General features: G+C 36.2%; 1 protein-coding gene across 1 annotated transcript; it reads right to left on the bottom strand.

The window, feature by feature from the left end:
- Positions 1-4,631: 4,631 nt before the first annotated feature.
- LOC139696670 (serine protease persephone-like) lies at positions 4,632-21,673 on the bottom strand. The gene is made up of 8 exons (XM_071595485.1): positions 21,380-21,673; positions 14,373-14,747; positions 12,668-12,759; positions 10,793-10,914; positions 9,215-9,299; positions 8,386-8,737; positions 7,655-7,833; positions 4,632-6,242 (listed from the first exon to the last, which is right to left on the bottom strand). Exons 1-8 carry the CDS (start codon positions 21,501-21,503, stop codon positions 6,063-6,065), a joined length of 1,509 nt encoding a protein of 502 aa, XP_071451586.1. The 5' UTR covers positions 21,504-21,673; the 3' UTR covers positions 4,632-6,062.
- Positions 21,674-23,044: the final 1,371 nt, after the last annotated feature.

Raw genomic sequence — 23,044 nt, forward strand, 5'->3', positions numbered from 1 at the left:
GTATGTAATTTCCCATACACAACATACCTCAATACCTGTTATATAGTTAGACATACAATGGCTCTTAACTTTTTAGTATTCTTCAATTACATATGGTATTATTCAGTAATTTTAATGTTATATCTCTGCATTAATGGTAGTCTTTTTCAATAAAAGAAAACCTTAAAAGTTATTCTCGTTCACTGCTGTTAGTTTATACAAATTGAAATTCTTTCATGTATGACTTGAAATTTTTAAATTTTATAAAAATCGCACATGGAGGCCATTAAAAAATCATGGTTGCAGTTCCTTAATAATTAATTTTTGATAAAGGCAACATTAATAAAAGTATGGAACTAAAATTGTATGCTCATTGCGTAATTACATCTGTAGCATGTTTTCAGACTAAATTATCTTTTTTTTAAAACTGTTTTCTTCCACTGTATGTAGCCTATTAAAGTAGAATAAATTTGCTAAATGACTGTGGGTTTATATAGAGGAATGCAAATTTTTGAGGCATAAGTGGTTTATTTGGTGTGTGTGTGTGTGTGTGTGTATATATATATATATATATATATATATATATATATATATATATATATATATATATATATATATATATATATATATATTTATTTATTTATTTATCTAACATGCTTGTTAATAAAATCTGTCCAGCAACATTCGAGTTGCTAAATAATATGTCAATTGGTTACCTGAAATTTTATAACCCCTGAATTCCCTGTTTTCATTTCTCAAACTCAAATTTGGATGTGGAAGGCCCGTGAAGTTTTGGATATATGCCAGACTTGACAAGATTTGCTTCATGCATCCAATTTTTGTGCGAGAACTACTTGTAAAGTTAATTTTCAGATAATTAACATCAAATGTGCAGGGATGGTTCAGTGTTCTCATAAAATATTTGGACAAGATTAAGTTGGGGGGGATTTCTCCTTAGTGGGGAACTTTCATTTGATATCTTTCAGGAATGTAAAGCATTTAGGTCCTAGCTTCTATAAAACGCCAGAAGTTTTACTAAAAGGATTTCTTGCCCTGAATGGATTCCCAGGTAATTGGCTGAGGTAATGAAAAATTTGTCTCAAAACATTGCATAAATATACATATGCAGATTGTATAAAACCTGTAGGTTCATGCTATGAAGAGGAGAGGGTTGTATAATTTAACTGCCAATGTAAAGCACAAGAAAGTATTGCTTTATTGGAATGGCTATTTGTAATTACAATCTGGAAATAAAGGCATTAAGTAAAAAATATATTTAAATATTTCTTGTCTAAGGCAGCATACATAGTTTCCTTTTTAAATGTTTACTTGAAGTTCATGATTGATGAATAAATATTTGTCTGGAGCAAAATAATTCGCTATGTTATGTATTCCTAATATTGAATAAGAGTGAGGCTACTTTGTATGTAGATGCAGTTTTCGAATTAAGGAAAAATTAAACATGACAATCAACTTAAAGATGCAATTAATGGGAATACAGATTGTAAAAAGAGGTTAATTCCAAATTTATTTAATCATCCAGTGAGTAAGTAGACTGGTATTCAATTCTCTGTCTTATTTGGGAATTCCCCTTTGACATGTTTATTGTTCATCACTGTGGTAATGTACAAATACAAATGGCAAGGAAAGTACGTCAAGCATAGTATCATCCATTTCAAGGGGTACCAAAATACATATAAGAGAATGAAACGACGGTATTCCAAAACACAGCTATATCCATAATAAAATTGGATCATATCGTAAAAAAAGTTATATCCAGCTAAATCATGTTCCAAAACCATAGCATTAAACAAACGAATTCTCGAAAACGTAAGTCTGAAATTCTTCAGATATCTAATGCACAGCTTAAAAAAATACATAATTGTAGACTAAGTTAAAGAATTTATATGTTGGGATGCAGCATTGTCTCCAAAATACACTAAAACGATTTCAAATAAAGTAATAGAATTAAAATCTCGGTGCAAAATCCAGCCAAAATAAAAATTATTACTATTACAAGGAAAATTAATCATATTGCCTTATGATTGCTATTATTCATTGGAAGATTAATCTATGGTTTGAAAAAGTACAATGAACACTAAACTCTGCCCCATAGCACTCTGATGAGCCAGAGAAATTTGATAACAACCAACATATGAAATTCTAATTAAGTGAAATTTAATGTTCGACAATCCGGAAATCTGAAATCAGGTTAATTTAAAAAGCGAAAGGCATATCCGAGTTGGTTTGGCGTAATGCGCTCGGTACATTCCAGAGGAGGTGGCAATACAAGCGACATTACCGAGTTTCAAATTTCGCGGTACAAAAAACCCGACGGATCTCGAAGCAACGAGCCCGAAAATTGGATTGCCGAAGACTCCTACCCGGCGCGCATAGCATACTAGGAGGTACCCTCGTAGATTGTCCCTCTTGACTTCAGCTCCTGGTACCGCGGGAAATTCCCCTTTGCTCACGCCCTAGCGGAACCTCATTGGCCGACAAAAACCTGGGAGGAGGAGTTGAAGGCAGAGGGAAAAGGGCATCAGCCAACCCGATGGTACTTCCCAGTTACCACCCCGAGAACTTGAAAAAAATTATGATTGGGCATTTTCCATGAGGAGCCTCGTGGATCCGCCTACTTGACCAACTAACCAATAGCCATCGACGAATGCCCGCCAGCGACCGGTGGTGGAATGGTGTGAGGAAATTTCCCCGTGGTATCAGGAGTAGGAGTCAAGTGGAACTATCCACGAAGATACCTCCTAGTATGTTATGCGCGCCGGTTAGGAATCTTCGAAAATCCCGATTTTTAGTCGCTATTTCAACTCTCCGGTTGCACTCTCGAGCATTTCCCCTTAATATTTGCCGCCGAATCAGTAATTATTCTTCTGAACTACACAATTATTGTTATTCTTTATAAATTAGTAACAGGATACGTATTATACGGTTAAATATTGTTAAAACTATTCTCGATTGCTACCATACTGTATCGCCAGAAAATACTTAAATGGACCATTTCAGATAAATATTACTCGTATAAACTTGTAATGTTCATAATGAAGTAGACGTAAAATTCATAATTTTGCATCTAAAGGACCAATATTATTTTGCAAGGTTGTTTACGCTTTTGAGCAACATTTTTTTCAGAAATGAGGAATATTTTTATGAAAAAATTATTTTTATGTTATATACAATGTTAGAACAAATATTTCTTTACCACTTTGCGACTTTTAAACGTTCGTTTTCGAGTGACCTAGTGTCAAAATCAGTCATTTCAAGTCGAAGAAGAATGAATAGTCACGTTAAAAAACTAGTTACTACTCATTTTAAATAATTATCGTTTTTTTAAATGCTAACCCCCAATTTGTTACGTTCATGAAATATTTCGTCCCTCTGCGAAGGAACAACTACATCATTTTAGACGTTAAACAAAGCTGACTAATGGTAATTATAGTTTTCATATTGTGTTTCATGGATTATTGCTCTTATTTGACATTGATATTTAAATTAATGCCAAATACTACTAGTTAGAGAAGAATAAACTCTAAATCGGGGGTAATTAATTACAAAGCAATACGCCAACATTACGAGGTCAGAGGGTAACCGTGAGTACCCTTCAATTTCGAATATCCGGAGATCCTACCCGGCGCGCATAATATCCTAGGAGGTACCCTCGTAGATTGTCCCTCTTGACTCCAGCTCCTGGTACCGCGGGAAATTCCTCTCCGCTCACGCCCTGGCGGGACCTCATTGGCCGACAAAAACCTGGGAGGAGGAGTTGAATGCAGAGGGAAAAGGGAATCGGCCAATCTGATGGTACTTCCCAGTTACCACCCCGGGAACTTGAAAAAAATTATGATTGGGCAGTTTCCATGAGGAGGCCCGTGGGTCCGCCTACTTGACCAACTGACCAATAGCCATCGACGGCTGCCCGCCAGCGACCGGTGGTGGAGTGGTATGAGGAAATTTCCCCGTGGCACCAGGAGTAGGAGTCAAGTGGAACTATCCACGAAGATACCTCCTAGTATGTTATGCGCGCCGGTTAGGAATCTTCGAAAATCCCGATTTTTAGCCGCTATTTCAGCCTCGTTCTTCTCCGGTTGCACTCTAAAGCATGCATTTTTGCATTTCCCTCCATATGTATTGCCGAATCTGTAATTAATCTTCTGAACTACATAATATTGGATGGTTGTTGAACAAGAGGTTGTAACAATTCTGTATCTTCTGAAACTATAATGATTTTCCATTTAAGAAAAATATTACTTAGATAAACATTTAGTTTTCATGGCTAAGCAGTTTTGAATTTGCTTCCAAAAGTATCCTGATGGCTTTGGCCATCCAACTTTATATGATGCCACAACCTTGCATATCGTACACTGGACTATTTCGCCTCTAATAGTATTTTCCAGCTTCAATGTTGACCAATGTATGTATTAAAATTGACGTATTCCCCTGACGAATAAAATTTTTCCAAAAATATAATTTATTTATTTGTTCTGTAATTTTGTGTAATTTCATTTACTCCCATATCTCCCCTTTGAAAATTGCTTACTAGTGAATTTGTTCTTCTGACTTTCATATGAAAGCTGATGCTGTTATCTTGCTATTTTAGACCAATTTTCTTCTGAATTCAGAAAATGTTATTTCAAAGGTGCTTTTAATTGGTTGCGTTTATTTTTTAGAAAATTTTTACACATCACAATTAAGTAATATAAATAAATAATATGCAAAATAAATATTTGCGTGGTTTGATGAATGCGATACATTCAGCCTTCCACGGCAATTTTTTCACTTTCCAGGTACCTTATTTATCACATTGAAAAAAAAATAATTTGTCATGGATGGTCACTTATGGCTAAATGATTACCCATCGCATCACAGAGAGAAGTTATAAAATGGAATCAATGTAAATGGAGTAAACTGTGATTAAAGAACATAAATGTGTTAAAAAAAAGCTAATCAATACTTTGGCTAAATACATATAGCAAAAATAACACAATTGTTACATGAATTATGAAGTCTGAACTGCATGATTGTTGTTTTTTAACAGTGCATTAACAAGATCTTGATCCGGAGTATAGAGAAATTGAATGGTTATGTGACCAATACATCAAAATTTAGAATATTTCAGTACAAAATTCTTGATATTGCTTAGCTTTATTTTACCATTCACTTGAATGAACTGAGTGCAGTAAGAGAGATTTTCTTTTCTGCTCTATTGACCACCACCAGAGCTACAAAAATGGATAACAATACAATGGATGCATATACCACAAATGACAGTAAGGTTCTTTAAAACAATACAGTTTCATTAGAACCTAACTACAATTAACCACATTACTTTTCTTGCCAAGACAGTTTCCATGGTCACATTATGCTTGTTAAAGTACGCATGTATCATTAAAAATTTTTTTCTTTGGCTTCCACATTACTGAATTTTAATTTTAATGGTAATGATTCTTAAATAGGAAGTAATACCAGTAGAGTAGTAGAAATCAAGACAGCAACTTGCTTTATGTATACAAACTCAAATGTCTATTTACAAAAAAAATATTGCTTCTTTACCAAGCAAGTCAAGCAATCAGTGGTGCTCATCATTTACTTCTTCATCGCATATAACTTTTTTTTTATATTCCTCTAATTAGAGGAATTTCCTTGAAGAAATATTGGCACATTTTTATGCTCCACACATTGATGTGGAAAACTCATTTATTTGGTCCATTTTTGTGAGACGCAGTGAAATCCACCCTTTCTCAAAAAGTGTATCTCATGAAATTGTTCCAGGAATTTGAAGTCCTTTTCCCTGAAAGGCCTGGAAAAACAAAGTCTCCTGACTGCTTAGGATGCACAGGGTGATCGCGTTGTGTATAAGAATCTGGGAACACAAAGTCCCCCTGCTGAGTAGGCACTTGGCGGTTGTGTTTTGTATGGTCATTGATTGATGGGTGATAAAGTTTCGGGGGCCTGTAGACTTGGTGGAAATGTGGAGTTTTCTTAGGGAACAAAGGATGCATTTTCATGGGTGCACTCATACTGCCTACAGAAACTGGCGTTGATGGCGTGCCTCCAGTCTGCTGGTCTAGTCAAGATGGTGGACCCTGTGGCCAGACTTTCTGTTCAATCCAATCTAGGTAGGAAGACACCCTTGTATATACACCTGGAAGACTTTGTCCACATTTACTGCCAAAGGATGTTATGCCGACCACAGTCAGAAGGCTTGATGATTCCTTACTTTTAAACTGGAGTGGACCACCAGAATCACCCTGAAAACCATAGTTGCTAATGATTAAAAATATATTTGATAAATAAATCACAAAAGTTTAACATTGAATATTCCTTTCATTTTTATAAAGTAACTTGTTTTGTCATTAACCTGATTATCTTAAAACAATATTGATTTGATCCTTCCAACATCAAAATGTATGAAATAACATAAATCTGATGATAGAATTTTCAAGGAATATCCAATTCCAATATAAATACAGGAAACATGAAAGTCACAGCTAATTTCATATTGTGTATTCTGTGAAGGACGTAAAGAAAAATTTCCCTCGGAAAACATCTATGAAAACTGAATCTCTTTGTCTTTTTAAAGATATCATTTAATTATATTATTAAAAAATGAACAGATAAGGGACATACAAGTTTGCTTTCTGAAATAAAATTCACCCCTATCCCATTCAGTATTGCCTCTTATTTTTCCACCTTGCTTTCAAGCTTCTCTGTGTGTTATTGAAGTACTTTTGATACTGTCCACAGATATCCACGAGGCACAGGTGTATGTCACATGACTGTCATATTAAAGGAGGGTGGGAAAAGAGAGAATGGGACAAAGAAGTGATGGTGGGAGAAGGAATGAAAAACAAACACGATGGAATGAGTAGGTTATGCATGGAAAAAATAAAAAAAATGAGTATCCATTGCAACATCATTTTCGGAAAAACTAAATTTTACAATATCTCCACAAGGAATTACTTTTGAAATAATGCTCAGAAACCATTTCTTGAAATAAATACATATTGCAGAATACATCCTATGAATTGGGAGTGACTTCTAAGAGCCAACTTTTTATTTCAATTCTCTTAGGAGTATAAATACGTGATACAGACTCCTTTAATTGTATTACTACAGTATAAATGCAAAGTTTGCAAGAGTTCAATTATTTCTCAATAACCAATCATCAACTATGATATTTAAAAATAATAAAATTTTGATGAACAAAACCAAAGTTCTTTAAATGGTAGTGTCCTTCGATATACATGTATATGGCCATTATTTGTTGAATTGGTTGATTTTAAATTAAGCTGTGAATTATTAGAAAAATGTCTCATAAAGACAGATGATATGCTACAAAATTCATGATAATTGGTAGGTGACTACCACTTGATGTGCCAAATAATGGATAACATATAGGTATTAGTAATAGAAAAACCAAATTTCAGCATAATGAGAAGTAATTTTAATAAAATGGATACCTGAAACAACCTAGACTTTAAAAAGTTTCTGGATAGGTCCACAACATTGTATTGACTATTATGAAATGCTTTGATATGCAGCTAAAGCTTGTTTTGGACATTAATCAGGGATATTTAACTTTGGAAAGTGAATAATATATAGTAAACCAAAAATCAGAGCCGACATATAGTAAGCCTATACACCTTGAGCATGTACATACCACACAAGTATCTTTCTTTCCATTTTTGTCTCCTGCGCACACCTGGACATCTGGGAAGATTCCTCTGGGAATTAGAGGAATGGACCGCCCAATGGCTTCAAAGAGACTAGCATTACATTCACCAGAGGAGAATGGCTCAATCTTGGCCATCAATAGCACTGGGCTTCGATCACCACCAGCTGAAAAAAGTATGAAAATAAATAAGTTTCACAGGGACAACATTTGAAATATATAAAGAATAAGAATATCAACTGCACATAAAACTATTGTACCAAACAGAGCTATACTGGACAAATCTGAAAATATTCTTATCTTTTAAACATTATATAAGTTTATCAATAGAAGTATTTACAATACACAGTAGATACCCAAGATTTTAATTCTATCATAACATGTTGTAAGCATGTGGTGACATTTTCTTGTAACTATTTTCTGACAAATTAGCTTACATCGACTTTTCTGGTATAGAATTCTGATATGGAATTCTGTTATTCAGCTTCTATAATTATGTAATAAACTTCAACTAATAATGTGATCAGTCAGTTTTATATATGATGGTAAGCATATTGGCAAAAAATTGGAAATAGGTGAATTGATGTTTCATACATGAACTTGCTATCATTGTACATTATTGTGCAATCTCTGTTTACAGAGACACTGTCAAAATTGAACTAATTTTCAAATATATGAATCAGTTGTCTGAGATTTATTCTCATAAAATTAATACTCACGAAAACTGGTTGCTCCCCATCCTGAGACAAAAAGGTTTTTGTCTCGCAAATCATCCTCATTATTTAACCTTGGCCCAACTTCCTCCCCATTCCACAACAAACGATTGCTCAACTCATAATCTGACGAAGCAGGTGAATCTTGTTGGAAAGAATCTGCACTGGTATCCTCCCCATTCTCCAGGTTAATACGATCAGCAATATCAAAATTGCCCCTTCTCCTGACACTAGAGGCTTCTCCCATGTAGAGGCATGCTGGGCAAATGAACTGCGAGAAGTTGACTGACCTCTCCAAACGCAGGAGAGCAATGTCGTTGTAGCTAGTATTAGATGAGTATGAAGGGTGCATTTCAATCTGGAAAAAAAATGACTTTGTTACATTTTCCTTTTTCTCACATGTAAGTAACCATGTCAGTACACAAGGGAATGACTGATACAAAAGATGCTCTCAAAATATCATATCAGTTCAAATCTATTTTTCAACAAATATTTTGTGAGGAAATAAAATTATATGAGACATGAATATAAAAAGAATTTCACTCTGAAACCATTTCTAGACTTTCACTTAAATGTGATGAGAACTTGAAATCACCTGTGTCTCTGCAAGCCATCAAAATACAAAATATGTCCTCAATATGGTGATATTGAAGGAGCATAATTTCTTGAAACTAATTGCCTTTGATACACAAAGGAGTTTTAATCAATCGATTAATTCATACAAACTTTTATTTGGAATAAGTTGAAGATTAAATGTCATTACTTTATGATGCTCAAGCATTTAGCTCAAGATTTTAAGCAAAAAGAATTCACATATTGTATTAGATTTTCTAACCTTCTCAATTGCAAAGTCAATGGGTGTGGCTCCTTCATCATCTCTTACAAGATCTTGATCTCCTAGCCGCACCACAACAGGGGCCCTGAAAAAATATAAGCAAGAAAATTAATTAGATAAAATATATATTGCAAAAAAAACAAGTAAAATTTTAAATCTTCTCTTCACTTTAACTCACTGAAGATCTTTTTTGTCATGTTGAATTCATGCAAGTAAAAGTTCCGCAGTATGTACTTATAACTGCCAATATAAAATACATTGGTAAATCTTTGTTAATATTTTATTGATAATTATGGATGCCATCATTCATGCATACTTATCAATCCTTAGTCATGATGTGCACTATTTAGTGCCATAAGGAAGAAATCCACCGGAAAGAAACAAGACGACTTTATGGAAATTTTTAAGGTTCCCCAAAGTATATAATTATTTGTCTGAAGGTTTAGTTTGAAAAATCATCCAAAAAAGTGAAATGGGCAGTCTTTATTGAAACATTTGTTTGATTAAGAGAATGGTAGCTCACATGAATGGAGTCACTATTCTTATGAGTCTTTTTCCACATCTGTTATGAAGTTAACATGTGTTAAATTTGATCTTAGACAACAAATAGGTGAGAAAAGTCCATGATTGCTTGTTTTTACACCTTATATAAGACTCAATCCAGTAGGTATACTGTGAATCATAGGTTCAGCTTTTTTTTGGGAAATACGCTCTCATGAAATGCTAAACATGTAACAGTCCCTCCATTGAACCTAATGGGTGTTTTAGATAGCATATATTTTGATTACTTCTTGAATGTGAATTTGGAAGTAACCACCTCCTTAGGACTTGTCCTTCTTCTTTGTCTCTACAGAGGAGGCCAGCCTATATTTGTGACATTAAATACTATACAGTGCACAACTAGATTCAACCGAAAGGTCATGATATATGAGTTCATATGATATATTCATATTTACTAGATTTTATGCCATGTGCTATAACATGAAAAACTGCTATCTCTCTAAAATCAGCAAACTTGTTGGAGGTCCTTATACTTTGACACTTGGATATGGCTGACCACACTATTAGTGTCTCGCAATTCTTAACGACCCCAAAATAGACACGACCAAAAACCAGTATTGGGAGAATTCGAAGAATGAAAAGTCCAAAGTTCAATTCTTCCTAAGACTATTTAATGGGGAATCGAATTCAAGGCCCAAAAATTCCAAAATGAGGTAAAGCTATAACCTTTGCCAATACATATACTTCTGTCAAAGAATTTGAACTCCTCCCATTGTACACTGCCAAAAATAGCATTTTCAACTAAAAAGGAACCTATGAAAAGGGGAAAATATGAACAGAAATGCATAAATATGTAACACTTATGATTTAAAGAAACTAACTGCAATCCTGAAAAAAACTGTTTATCATCACAGATTAAATTGAATTTCCCGGGAGTCTAGTATCTTCAACTTTACCATTCTATGTAAACATTTGTTGTAGATGGTTTAAATCTGGACAATGCGCCAATTCCTTTTATATCACAGTTCAATTTTAGGATATATAAAATATAAATTAGTTTCAGAGTGTCACACTTACCCATTCACCATTCTGGTGCAGTGAGCAGCAGTCATAACGTATCTGTCACTGATGAGTGATCCACCACAGTCCCATTTTAAACTTTTCTGTCCCATGACATTTTCATTATAGCCTAATGCAGCCTAAAAATATAAAAATTGAAATTAAAGCCTCAAAATCGAGATCCTCTACTTTAACATGCAGTTTTTTTAAGATACTCGTAAACACCCTGGGAAAATTGATTTTCTTAAGGATATTATCAATAAGAATATGAAAACCATTTAAAGTAATAATTTTATGATTAATCTGATGAAATCTTTATTTAAATCTAATTCGAGCTACTAGCTCATGGTCACAGCATGCTATATTTCTTAGGAATTAATGCAATTCAATATACTGAGAACTAAGGAATTGAATGAAGACTTATACTATTACAAGTAGTAGTCCACTGGCTTAGGGTATGTAATGGACCCTGGGAGCACACACTAATGCAGTCTTAAGCACTCACTATAATGGTACATCCTCAAACTCCATATTAAAATAACTCATTCTGTAGCTGTGCATACTTTCTATTTCCCTTACTTTTATCTAAAATGTCTGTTCTTTTCCTCCCTCTATCTTCACTTCCCAGCATTCTCCCCTCTATCACTGTCTTCAGTATTCCATGCCTCTCAGTATCTCCTGCAAACAGTTTTCCTTCTTTATTCAAATTTCTCCCAGCAGCCATCACCTCTCCTTTACGACACATCACTTTATCATTTATTTTCGTTTCTGTCCATTTTATTTTTTCCATTCTTCTCCCAACCCACATCTCTAAGGCCTCCAATCTACTCTTATCTTCCTGACTCAATGACCAAGTTCCTGAATTATATATTACTACAATTTGTATTAAACTTTCCACTAGTATTTTCTTAACATCTCTATTGAAGGTGTCTGCTATCAACTCCCGCCCCTTTGTAAATGCTTCTTTACCTAATGCAATACTCCTTGTAATGTCCCAACCACTCTGCTCATCCTCATGCAAAACAAAAAATTCCAAATAGGCAAACTGTTTACATGTTCATATGTCAAAACTTTTATGCTTATCTTAGCCTTCCTATTTCTTGAGAATCTTATTTCCTTTACTTTCTCATGATTAACTCTCATCCCATACGTATCACTCTGGATCTGAAATGTGCTATGCAATGGCTGTAAACATTTGGTTGACTGCCTAATTAAATCTTGATCATCTGCGAATGTAATTGATTATAATAGTTCCCCACCTTTTACTCCAGCCTCCAGCTCTTTGCATACCTTCCTCACCATTTTATCCACATGTATAACAAACAGAACAGTGATAATGGATGACCTTGTCTTACTTCTCTGCATAGCACCGCCTACAATCTCTGTATTTGACTCTCCATTCACCACTCACAACAGAGCAGTCTGGAACATGTATAGGTTTCAGATACGTTGTCTATCTCTCCAGCCTAGTCCACCTATTTTTTGAAAAATATTCATTAATTGTGCTCAAGTTTACTCTGTTCAATGCCTTCTCAAAATCCATGAAGCATTCAACATGATCTTGGTTGTACTTTTTGTTTCTTTCCATTAGTGGCCTCATTATTTCTATTGCAACATGCATTCATATCCTTCCTCTTTCTAAATCCAATCTGGTCTTCTCTCTCAAAAATTTATAGGCGAAGAAATACTAAATACCCTTCAAAATATACCCACCTATTATCATAAGGTTCCTCTTAAATGATGGATACATCATGAGTTAGAAAATTTTGTAATAAGTAGACATTATGACAACATTTACCGCAGTTTGGAACATTTTTCATCTTTGGAACCAATTCAAAATATGAAATTATAGAATTTTGAATAGAATAGAAGTCAACTATGAAAAATATTTACCATGTGAGGAATTTCACCCAAGCCAGCAACGGTGCCATCAATTATGTAGGGGCTGACATTGTTAGGACATTGGCTTGAATAGACACGGCAAGCTGAAATAAAAGAAATTATGTTACTTACAGTCATAAATAAAGGATAAATTAAAATTTCACCAAGTCAATTTCATTTAGAAGATTAACAGTTTTAATGCTTTTTCTATAAATCTGTGGGTTTTTACTTTTTGGGAGAAAATTATCCAACTAAGTGGATGAATTCAAAGGAAAAGTTATTTTTGAGGACTAAACTCAGTGTTTAATTAATGAAATCCACATGATCATTATTTTACTTTAATTCAATTTACATAAACTATATACTTTCATTAATGCCAATGCCTTAAAATATTATAAATCATGAAATATTAGCATTAAATTCCATTATCTCATTTTTATCAAATCTTACTCTGTCGTTCTTTATCAAAATCCATGAAGCATACAAATCAAATAAATCCCGGTTTTACTTGATGTTCTTTCCTATTAGTGGCCTCATTATTGCCCAGACATGCATATACATCCTCTTCCTAAACCCAAGCTGATCTTCTCTCTCCAAAATTTATGATTTATTCATTCACTGTTATGTCTGTTGTCATCATTATCTTTTAATCTGGATTCCGTGTTATTTTAAAAGAAAAACCATCTCAAAAACGTTAACTGCTCCCCCATAAAATGTGTCAAATTTAAATTTATTTTTTGAAAGACAAAATTGAATCTCAACATTTTCTCAAAATTCTTAAGTTTAAACCGTAATTGAAAATGTAAAGCATTATAAAAGGGGACAACACAGCTTTGCTGGAACTGCAGCGAGGAGTCAAGACATATCAATATCTGGGTACCTCTTGTAAATTACTGCATGCTACAAAGAAAATTACTATTTAAAAATTGTTTGGCTTCATTTTTCCAATGTTCATAATTACCCAAGCATTTAATCAAGGAAGCAATTTCTTTAGCTAAAATATTCCAAGATAGGCATCAGATTTCTTTAATTTCACTGTTGTTTCATACATGTTTATTATACCACATTAATAATTAATGATTTTAATTGCATTTAAATTTTATTTTTTTCATTCTTAAGGAGAAGGATGGAAAAGGTGAAATGGATACAAAGAAAAACAAACAAGTCAGTGAGTGGGTTGGGGGAGAGGAGATTGTTGGGATGAATCTAAGGGTAGCAGGAAAGATATACACAGAGGATTTAGATTGGCAATACAATGCCAAAGACGGTGCCAAGAGGGGAGAACGTTATGCAAGCATAGGAACAAGGGGTAGGAATAGGATAGTTATGTTCGATGGAATGAAGGGAGGAAGTATTCAGAATTGAAGAGGGTGTAATTGTAGACTAGGATTTTAGGTCATGATTTGTTACGAGAGACAGGGAAATATATCATTCCACAATTGTAGAGCATGTGATAATTGAAAACCTTCTGTAGAATACCAATAATCTTATTTCACCATTAAAATCTGTTCAAATTAACTCAATAAAGGAAATTAAACGATCCTAATGAAGTTATGATTCATAAAATGCATTATTCTTTAGTTTTTGAATAAATGATTTAATAAAAACTGATTTCATTGGAATTGTTTTTCGAAGTTCTAAAAATGCTTCATGAATCTAATCGAGTGACAATCACTTTCATTCCCACTGGAAGGACAAGCTGGAAATCAATGCTCACCTGCAGCCGCCCTCCTTTCTGATGTCTGGGATTGATGAGTAGTGGTTGGTCTTCCACCCCTGTTGGTGCCCGGCAGCCACTGGCTGTCATACTGGGGCCTTCCGCCACCCCCCTGAAGCCACGGTTTCCTTTGGCCCAAGTTGGGATCCCTGCTGCCCGGATTATATCGCACGCCTCCCGACTGCCGGTTACCCGAATCAGAACGAGGCTCGCAGCAAACTATTTCTATATTGCCCTTGAAGCCGCACCTCGGATGATTTGTGTTGGGCTGCCCTTGTCGGCTTGTTCGTCGAATGGCAGCCAGAGCGGAAGGGCACTCGGTGATTAAACGACACTCACCGCGGCGTCCACTCCCCAGTCTGCAAACCCCACCAACTATATGGAGTGGAAAGGAAGTTGTTAATATCAAAATCTAAATCGAAGGAGGGAAATTAGTCCGACGCTGATTCCACCACAAGGCATCGGTTCTACAAACCCTAAGCTGATCACCAATCTTTTGTTCAACGAATTTTCTGCACTAATATTATTGATTTTCTATAAATGCTAAGTAATTGACATAGTTCGTATTCTTTCATTATTGGTAATTAATGGTTTCAAGCGAACAATTCGATCGCTAATCACCGATCTCTTTCATTGATGTAATGAAAACAGTGGTCAAGTTATAAACTTATCAGCCATCAAACATTGAACGCTGTTGGTAGAACCAGGATTCGTAGGTCGCAGACTAACAATAAGTGATATCCAAATAGGGAATTGAATTGAAAAGGAACAAGGATAAGGTTATTACAAGTGTTTTGGGACAGTGGGCCTTATATCAGCCAGTTGGTATCATCATGATTGTAGGGGGTCAATAAAAAAGGAGTGAGCAAGCTCAGTGACTTCTCTTAAATTAAGGACCAACTTCTGGGAAAGATTCAAATCGATAACTTATTCATAACTGCGTTTTCCTGCGTAGACAAGTAGACAGCTAAAATTGGGGGAGGCGGCAAGTCCCCTGAACATACACGTACACATCAATACGCCAATGTTTCTTTAAATTGATCTGTAGCTATTAATAAGCAAAATAAAACTCAATTAGCAACCTGAAGATCGGGGTTGGATTGCGATTTGAAATACCTCCGGAAGCTCAATTTAAAAAAAATACAGTTGGGAAATGCTCGCATGCAAAAGTTAAGCTGAGGCATATTTCTTGTGTGTCAACCCACACTGAGTAATGGTCCAGAATTTGGGAGCTTACCATAGAACTAAACAAGATCCAAAGGAAAGCTGCATGTTTTGTTAAAATCAGAATAAACAATTGCAAAGCGTCACATGATGATCGGAAAGCCTAGAGTGGGAATCGCTGGAAGCATCGATGATGAGATGAACGACTACATCAACGACTTAACGCCCTGGAACAATACACATAGCATGAGCTCAATGTTGACTGAGAGGGATTAATTCTAGTCCCTCATTACATTACCTGGCGAGACTACTACGAGAAGTTGATTGTCGGGCCGACCGATAAAAAGGCTGTTCTATACAAAGCATTAAGTATACACCATGCACAAATTTATTCTCATCAATCCCTCCCATCAATGGGGCTCGGGATGGTGCGTTGGCTAATGTACTGGCTTCCAACCCCGAGGTCCCGGGTTCGAATACCGGTGTCAAGTTCCTTCAGTGGTATCCGGATCCCTCCCTGTGGTGCAATGTGAAGAGTATAAGTGAAGAACGCGGTCCATCGGAAGGAGCGTTAGACAGTGGTACCCCTTTGGTACCTTTCGTTCAGAGTGGGCTATTGCCGACGCTGGGTTTCTCTCTCCACACTTACTTCAATTCCTGACTATCTTACCTCTACCGCATTACCCGTCTAGCTGAGGTTAGCTGTTGTTTCGTCCCCCTAATAACGACTACTATTACCAAATATATTGATTATTATGTAGTAATGCTTGATTATTTTTTTATCGAATACAGAATGAAGTTGAACTAAACAGTCGGATGTTCAATTACTGATGAATTCCGAAAGAGTTAAATAAATTTTTATGCATTTTTTCGAGTCAATAACATCTCGACATTTGTGTGTATTGTTTTTTTTTAGTTTAATCACTCAGGCGATAAAAACGTGGAAACTATAGTAAGCACGAATGTAAACGATGGACGAACGTCTATAAGGCGTTTCTCCTAGAAGGAACGTATAGTGGTTACCAATGGCATTTCACCCACACAAAACCCGAGTATATAAAAATAAGGAACGACCAGCTGCGTTAAGGTGAGTTATCTTTGAAAAAATTGAGACTGATGGATGTTTATTTGAAATTCCACGATGAATATTTGAATTGATCCAGAACAAGATAAATAGAGAACTCATGCGCAAATGATATGCTGCGATATTTCTGATGCAACAGTTGTGATGTAATGAATTCATGGATGCCTCTTTTTATTGCCGACTTTCAGGCTGCCGGATGATGTCAACGGTCGTTGCGACGTGATGATAGGACACATGATCGAGTACAGTGACAGTGGAATAAAAGTATTAACGGTTCAAGGGCCTACTGTCCTAGACCTATTTAAGAACATTCATTTGCTTCTCATCAACTCTTTCTTACACCGCCCCTTAACCCGACTGAAATATCCGATTTCCATTCCGTTACTGAAGATATCCCGGCAGAGGAAGGTTTATCCAACGTTGGAGCCTGTTGTTGACGCCTTCGATGGCCTTGAACTATGACTTTCCATTGCGAAGCTCTTAGGCTAACCTCTTTATCTTCTTGCTTGGAGTCGGCCTTTTCTCTGGCTTTATCTCTCAACTAACCGCTAATCTTCTACCGCACTCTCGACCACACGCATTTCCCAGCGAAGAGGCGTCGCTTTCAGATATGTATGTATAGGTTCTTGGCTTACATGTAAGTCGGACACCAGCTCTTGATAAAAATTCCAGAGATGGATTAAACTCCCTAGGGATATCCCGTATTTCGCAGAGAGAATTTGTTTGAATAAACCCTGTAGTGCATCTTCATACAAAATAATTATGTAAACGCTCGTACACACTGCACAGGATGTAAGACAGCAAATTTTATCTGTAAATACACAACTGTTTATGGAAGATATGTTGCTCAGAGAAATTGATTACAGGTAAAAACCTCTTTTTTCGCTGCAATTGATTTATTCATGAAATAACTCCGATGCATGTCGAGAAAAAAACTTCATTATATACCCGGTTTGATGCAGTAATGAACCTGGATACTGTATCATTATACGGGAGAGTGAAATCATTTGAACCGTAATTACTTTGCAAACCGAACAAGCTCTACAGAACTATAAGTTCATTTCTAAACAAAAAATAATATACATCATGCCTCTCGAAAGGAATATGTCAATATTTCTAAAGACATTATCATTTCGCTGCATAATATGGTCTAGTTGGTCTCGTGCATTGCACATCACTGAAAAGTTAATGTCATCTTATACAACTTTCTTTATAAAATTTCTGCGCAATATTTATACTAGAAGTACGACGGGAAGGCGGTATACTCACGGCAAAATGTGTTGGGACAATTGACCTTGCACTAATTGTGTACCAATATCTTTCTAAAAATTGTAAGATTTCAAAAGTACGGAATCCTTACTCATATCCTCGACCCCTAGGCTACGCACCTGAATTTCAATCCGACCGACATGAATGAAATGTTTTTCAATTGATTAAAACAAATTTAATGCATGATCCAAGACTCCACATCACAACGAACTAAGTATTTCTCTGAAAGGGCACATAAATTGGAAAACTTTCTATTTTTGTAAATAAACCACTTTCTGAATTGAGCAGCAAAGACTCTTTTTAAACAGATGCAGGCCTTATGGGCATACTGTAAACCATTTCTTTTTCATTATAATTCATATATGTTTCCATTCAAAGTACATATTTGTGACATATTCTCTGAAGTAAATTCAAAAACGAAGAGCCATTTTATGTGTACTCGTACACACGTAAGTATTCTGTCCATAGCTGTAATTAAATAAGACGGTTCGTTTAGAGTGAGTGTAATATTATCTGTGCAACCATCATTTAGCATGCATTCATTTTGTCTGTAAATGTTAAAGCATTCGATTACCTCATCTCAACGAAATGTGTTTGAGTTACTAATGGTATTTACTTGCGTACATTTTCCGTTTGCGGACGTTCGATTCGAGACTGGTATTTTTGAATTTTTGAGTTCTTATTGACAATGTAAATTCAGTATCATGAAAGCTCCAAAGAAAACACGATTAAGTATTGAGGTTTTTAAAGTTTAGCTCGATGTTTGGAAGAGTTTCGCGGTCAAGTTTTGATGGTGAAACTTCAAAACTATAAAACTGATCCAAAATCTGAATACACAACTTGGCGCATTCATGTAAATCGAGAAACCACCGACTAGAGTAATCAACCGTAAGGTCGATTTGAGCGGTGAGGTGACCTCTTAGTATTAAACGAAGTCTAATGATTGAGAAATTCACATAATCAGAATAACGCGGCGGGTTTCTTTCCCCAATCCGCCCAATTAAGCGTCGATTCGGTAGGCCCGATGAATGTTTGGCAAAAATGTGAAAATGAACACTGTAATATTTCGTATTCCGTGTAATCTAGTGAAAAGGTCCATTTCATTATAAAAGATAAAATCATCCCACACGATCTGCAGGTAATCTTGTGGACAAATATTATAAATGAAGAGAAAAAGTACAATTTTAAATTAATCTTCACCGATACCAATTCAGCTAAAATTCATTCACGGACATATAACTTAACGGAAGAATGCTCAACGCCATAAGTGTAACCAGTCCTCTTAAATATTCGAAAGTATTTTCAGTCACTTTGGTTTGTCCATCTCGTAAAAATTGACTTGGTTCGAAACACACCCTCCATGTGTTAAACGCAGTGCTAACAGAATATTAATTCATTTCGGACTACCTAAGAATAAAGAAGTCTAGAGAGTTAAGTGGTCCTCAACGTTCGGCAAATTACCATTCTTAGTGATTCTTCTACCTGGCGATTCGTCCAGAAATTTGACGTAATCATCGGATATATTGAAATATTCCATTAGAAGATGACCGAAGGAGCATTTGCGGAAATATTTCTTTCGCAGTATGGAAAACACCAGGAATGTTAATGATATACCTAAGAGTTTGCACAAAACGCCATTGAAGTTTCATTCTAGAGATGGGACATATCGAAGATGTGGTAAGCGGCGCCCTCGCCTGGGAAAAGCGAAGGTCTTCCCACGATGTCTCACCCAAAAATAAGACTGCAAGGTTAAGGCATCGCCTAATTGCATCGCGTCCTTAACATGCCGAAAGTTTAAATGCAAATTTCGAAGTAGCACAATATCTCGGAATCGCACGGAACTCGGAATCCATTCCATTGGCACGTAAAGCAACCTTTTCCGCGACGGGAAAAACAGAAGTTAGCCACACAGATCGGGAAGTGCTCGTATATGAAAAGAAAGGCACACATCCGGAGGGTGGACGGCAGCGTCCGAAATTTGCTAAATGTTTGAGAGACAGAAAAATTTGAAAAATATACATGCATTCTTCGAGAAAAGATTACAACCCTTTGAGATTGGTCCTTTTGTCAAATGGGCTAGCCAATTTTTTTCGGACTGTTTCGGACGGACAGCAAGAGGTATCGTTCATTAAAGCAATTAACCCACTAGCATTTGATCCCCCTTGATGGTATCTTGAATATAGCCTTGTTAGTTCGTTAAACAGTCATTGAAACGGCAACGATATGTGTGTGCCGTAAGTAATTTCTGGGAGCGTTTGCGGTATTCTCCGAAAACGAGTAATAAACGGCGTAAGGAACTTATGGAGCATAGTGATGTGATGGAGGAAACTAAAAAAATACACTCTAAAGGCGGTAGTAACAAAAACGAAAAATATAAAAAATGGCAGTAAATATTCAGGAATTGAACACGAATATTCTCTTTTTAAAAATTTAGAAATGTCCAGATTCACTCTTAAAACATATTTAATTTTACATGTATATTCTCCTAAAATTAGAAATTTCTCTGCGACTAAATTTCGAACGTGTTTTGCACCTATTTTGGATTGTACGAGGTAAATGAGGAGAAGCGAAATGAAATAATACGAAAAAATGCTATTTTCGGCAAGGGAAATTTTATAGTTAACCACAAAAAGAAATTATTTTGTTTGACCCCAACGAAAAAAACAAATTCAGCCTTCAGCGTAAGAAAATTAGTACTGGTAACTCAATACGGCCAATGAGACTTAAAAATTTATCAAGCTACGCACCACCACAACTTTAAACATTTTCCACACGCGCCAAGAGTAAAAAATGATATATTCATCCAAAAAATAATTGGTTTGACATATCACGTTGCTGCGACAATTTAATGGCATAATAAATTTTTATCAAAATGCCATAGATTTGTTCGGATAATTACTTAAATTATCCAGTGGGAATCTAATAGACAGACATCGGGAGACCTACGTGAATTCCGCAGAAACAATGCGATACCTGAGACATTTTAATTAAGTATACGCACTTACCTCATTCGTTTCACAAGTAATTACTTGCACTTTTATAAGTTTATTCTTACGTGAACGATAAATTCTTTCATTGAGTCAATTTCGATAGCTATTCGTACCGCCTTCGAGTAACGGAAACAAAATTTGCATTTGACTTGAATGGAATTTTAGTCAAAAATAAGGATTTTATTTAATGGAAATGAACAAAATACAAATTACCTAGCACAAGTAGCACTACGTAATTGAGTGGTGGAAAATCTAAGCGTTTCCTGGAGTTATAAAAACGATTTCTATCCCCACCATCCCCAACCTGCCGCAAACTGAAAAATACTCTCCCCGAACACCGACATGAGACGCAATTATCCCTAGGGTCTTTCGGTTTTTTTAATTCCGAGTGGTCAAGATATCATTTGATTCAGAAACAGCGAGCATATAAGCAAACCTATCAACACTTTCAGCACTTCAGCATACTGGAATGAGACAACCACATCGCGAAGTTCTCCTACCTGAATTGTCCCTTGGTGCCACGAAGCGAGCCAGGGTAACCGTGCTGCAAAGGACTAGGGCCAGCAGCAGCGTGGTGGCAGTAGACTGGGAGGAGATCCGACCGGCTGGAAAAGCAGTCCCCATCGTGGTTTAAAGAGTAATCACTCTCCCGGATGAACCAACCCTCTTGACTTTCCAGAGGGATTGCACTTCTCAGTCGCTCTTGGGGATAAGATAGCAAGAGAGGTAAGGTCGGAGGATTTTACACCCTCTGAGTAGAGTGGGTCCGAGGAAAGAGACGAGTCGACTGGGCCAACGGCACTGGCTATGTTTCGACGCACGTGTCGCGGAGTTCTTTATAAAGGGAGCCAAGGCTTCCGGCTCTGCGGAAAGAGGATGGAGGGGGTTACCGGGCGACGGAAGGGAGGAGCACGAGGCGCGGAGGAGAGATGGGTGTGGGGGGGGGGAGTTAGCTGAAGTAGTGACGTGAAGAACGACTCACTCATCCATTCCCTTGCTTCGCTGAGCCGATGACGATGGTGAGCGCCCGGCAGTTTGAAAGCAGCGCTCCAGAGAGCGCGGGGAAATCCGCCACCGCCAAAGATATAAACAGGAAGCGCTCATTATTTCCCCTCCTTCTTCTGTTACCGTAGCTTCTTCGATTTCCATTTTTTGGACAGTTGTTCGGAAATTGACGCCTTTGGGCGAAGGATTTTGGGAACGTTCCTTAAATTCGAGGGGTGAAAAACAATAAAGGCCCGTAGTATTGATTGAGTCGGCGATTTATGTTCACTGAACTACATCCTTTTTCATTCACCCGACCCTTTCCTTGTTCGTGTGCAAAGTAAATTAGTCGCTTTTAAATCGATTAATTTGCTTTGGAAATATTTTAACCAATCTCGAATGAATGCTACGAATTTAAATTAAGCCATTACTTTAGAATAAATTATTTATTTGAATCACATTCCATCATCACCCTTAGTCATTACCCATTTTCCAGCCGCCAACCGAACCGATGATAACATTATGCTAGAAGAATAGGTTAGAAGCAATTATAAAATAAGGATACGCCACTTAACTCATCGGTGTGATTGCATTGATTATGTGAACCAGCGGAGCGCTAAAGTTTCAGGTCGCTAGTTGAGAATTCTGAGTATTCATCGACAAAAAACTTTTCCACTCGGGTTTTTAGCAATAATATCTCTAAGTCTCCCGGTTAAACCTCGGTTTCTCGATAATAGCCTCACATTATTTCTTGAAACTGCATGAATAAGTCGTCGCAAAATAAAATATTTCATGTTGAGCTATTGCATAATGAAGAAAACCTCCTGATACACCTCCAACATGTGGACAACTTTTGCATCAAATTTTTTTTTCAAGGGGCGAGCCATTGATTTTGAGAGAAAACAATGAAAGTTACGCTTTGTCGATTATTATTTTGACCCTTGCGGTATAATTACGACTTACATGGATTGTCGAACTCGATAGTTTTTGATAGAACTTTCAAGAGACAAGACTACAGACTTGGTCGTAACTTTGTAGAAATGAACTATTGTCGGTAAATATGTATAAATTTAAGAATTAGAATGAAGAAAATTTATTGATCGGGGAATTGATGGAATCCAATTCCTAAAACATAACTCTGCTTAAATCCCAACTTAGTGTTTTTCATTAAACTAAATTAT

This window comes from Hetaerina americana, unplaced genomic scaffold, assembly GCF_022747635.1.
Source record: "Hetaerina americana unplaced genomic scaffold, ioHetAmer1.1.p SCAF_7, whole genome shotgun sequence".
NCBI classification, from domain to species: Eukaryota; Metazoa; Arthropoda; class Insecta; order Odonata; family Calopterygidae; genus Hetaerina; species Hetaerina americana.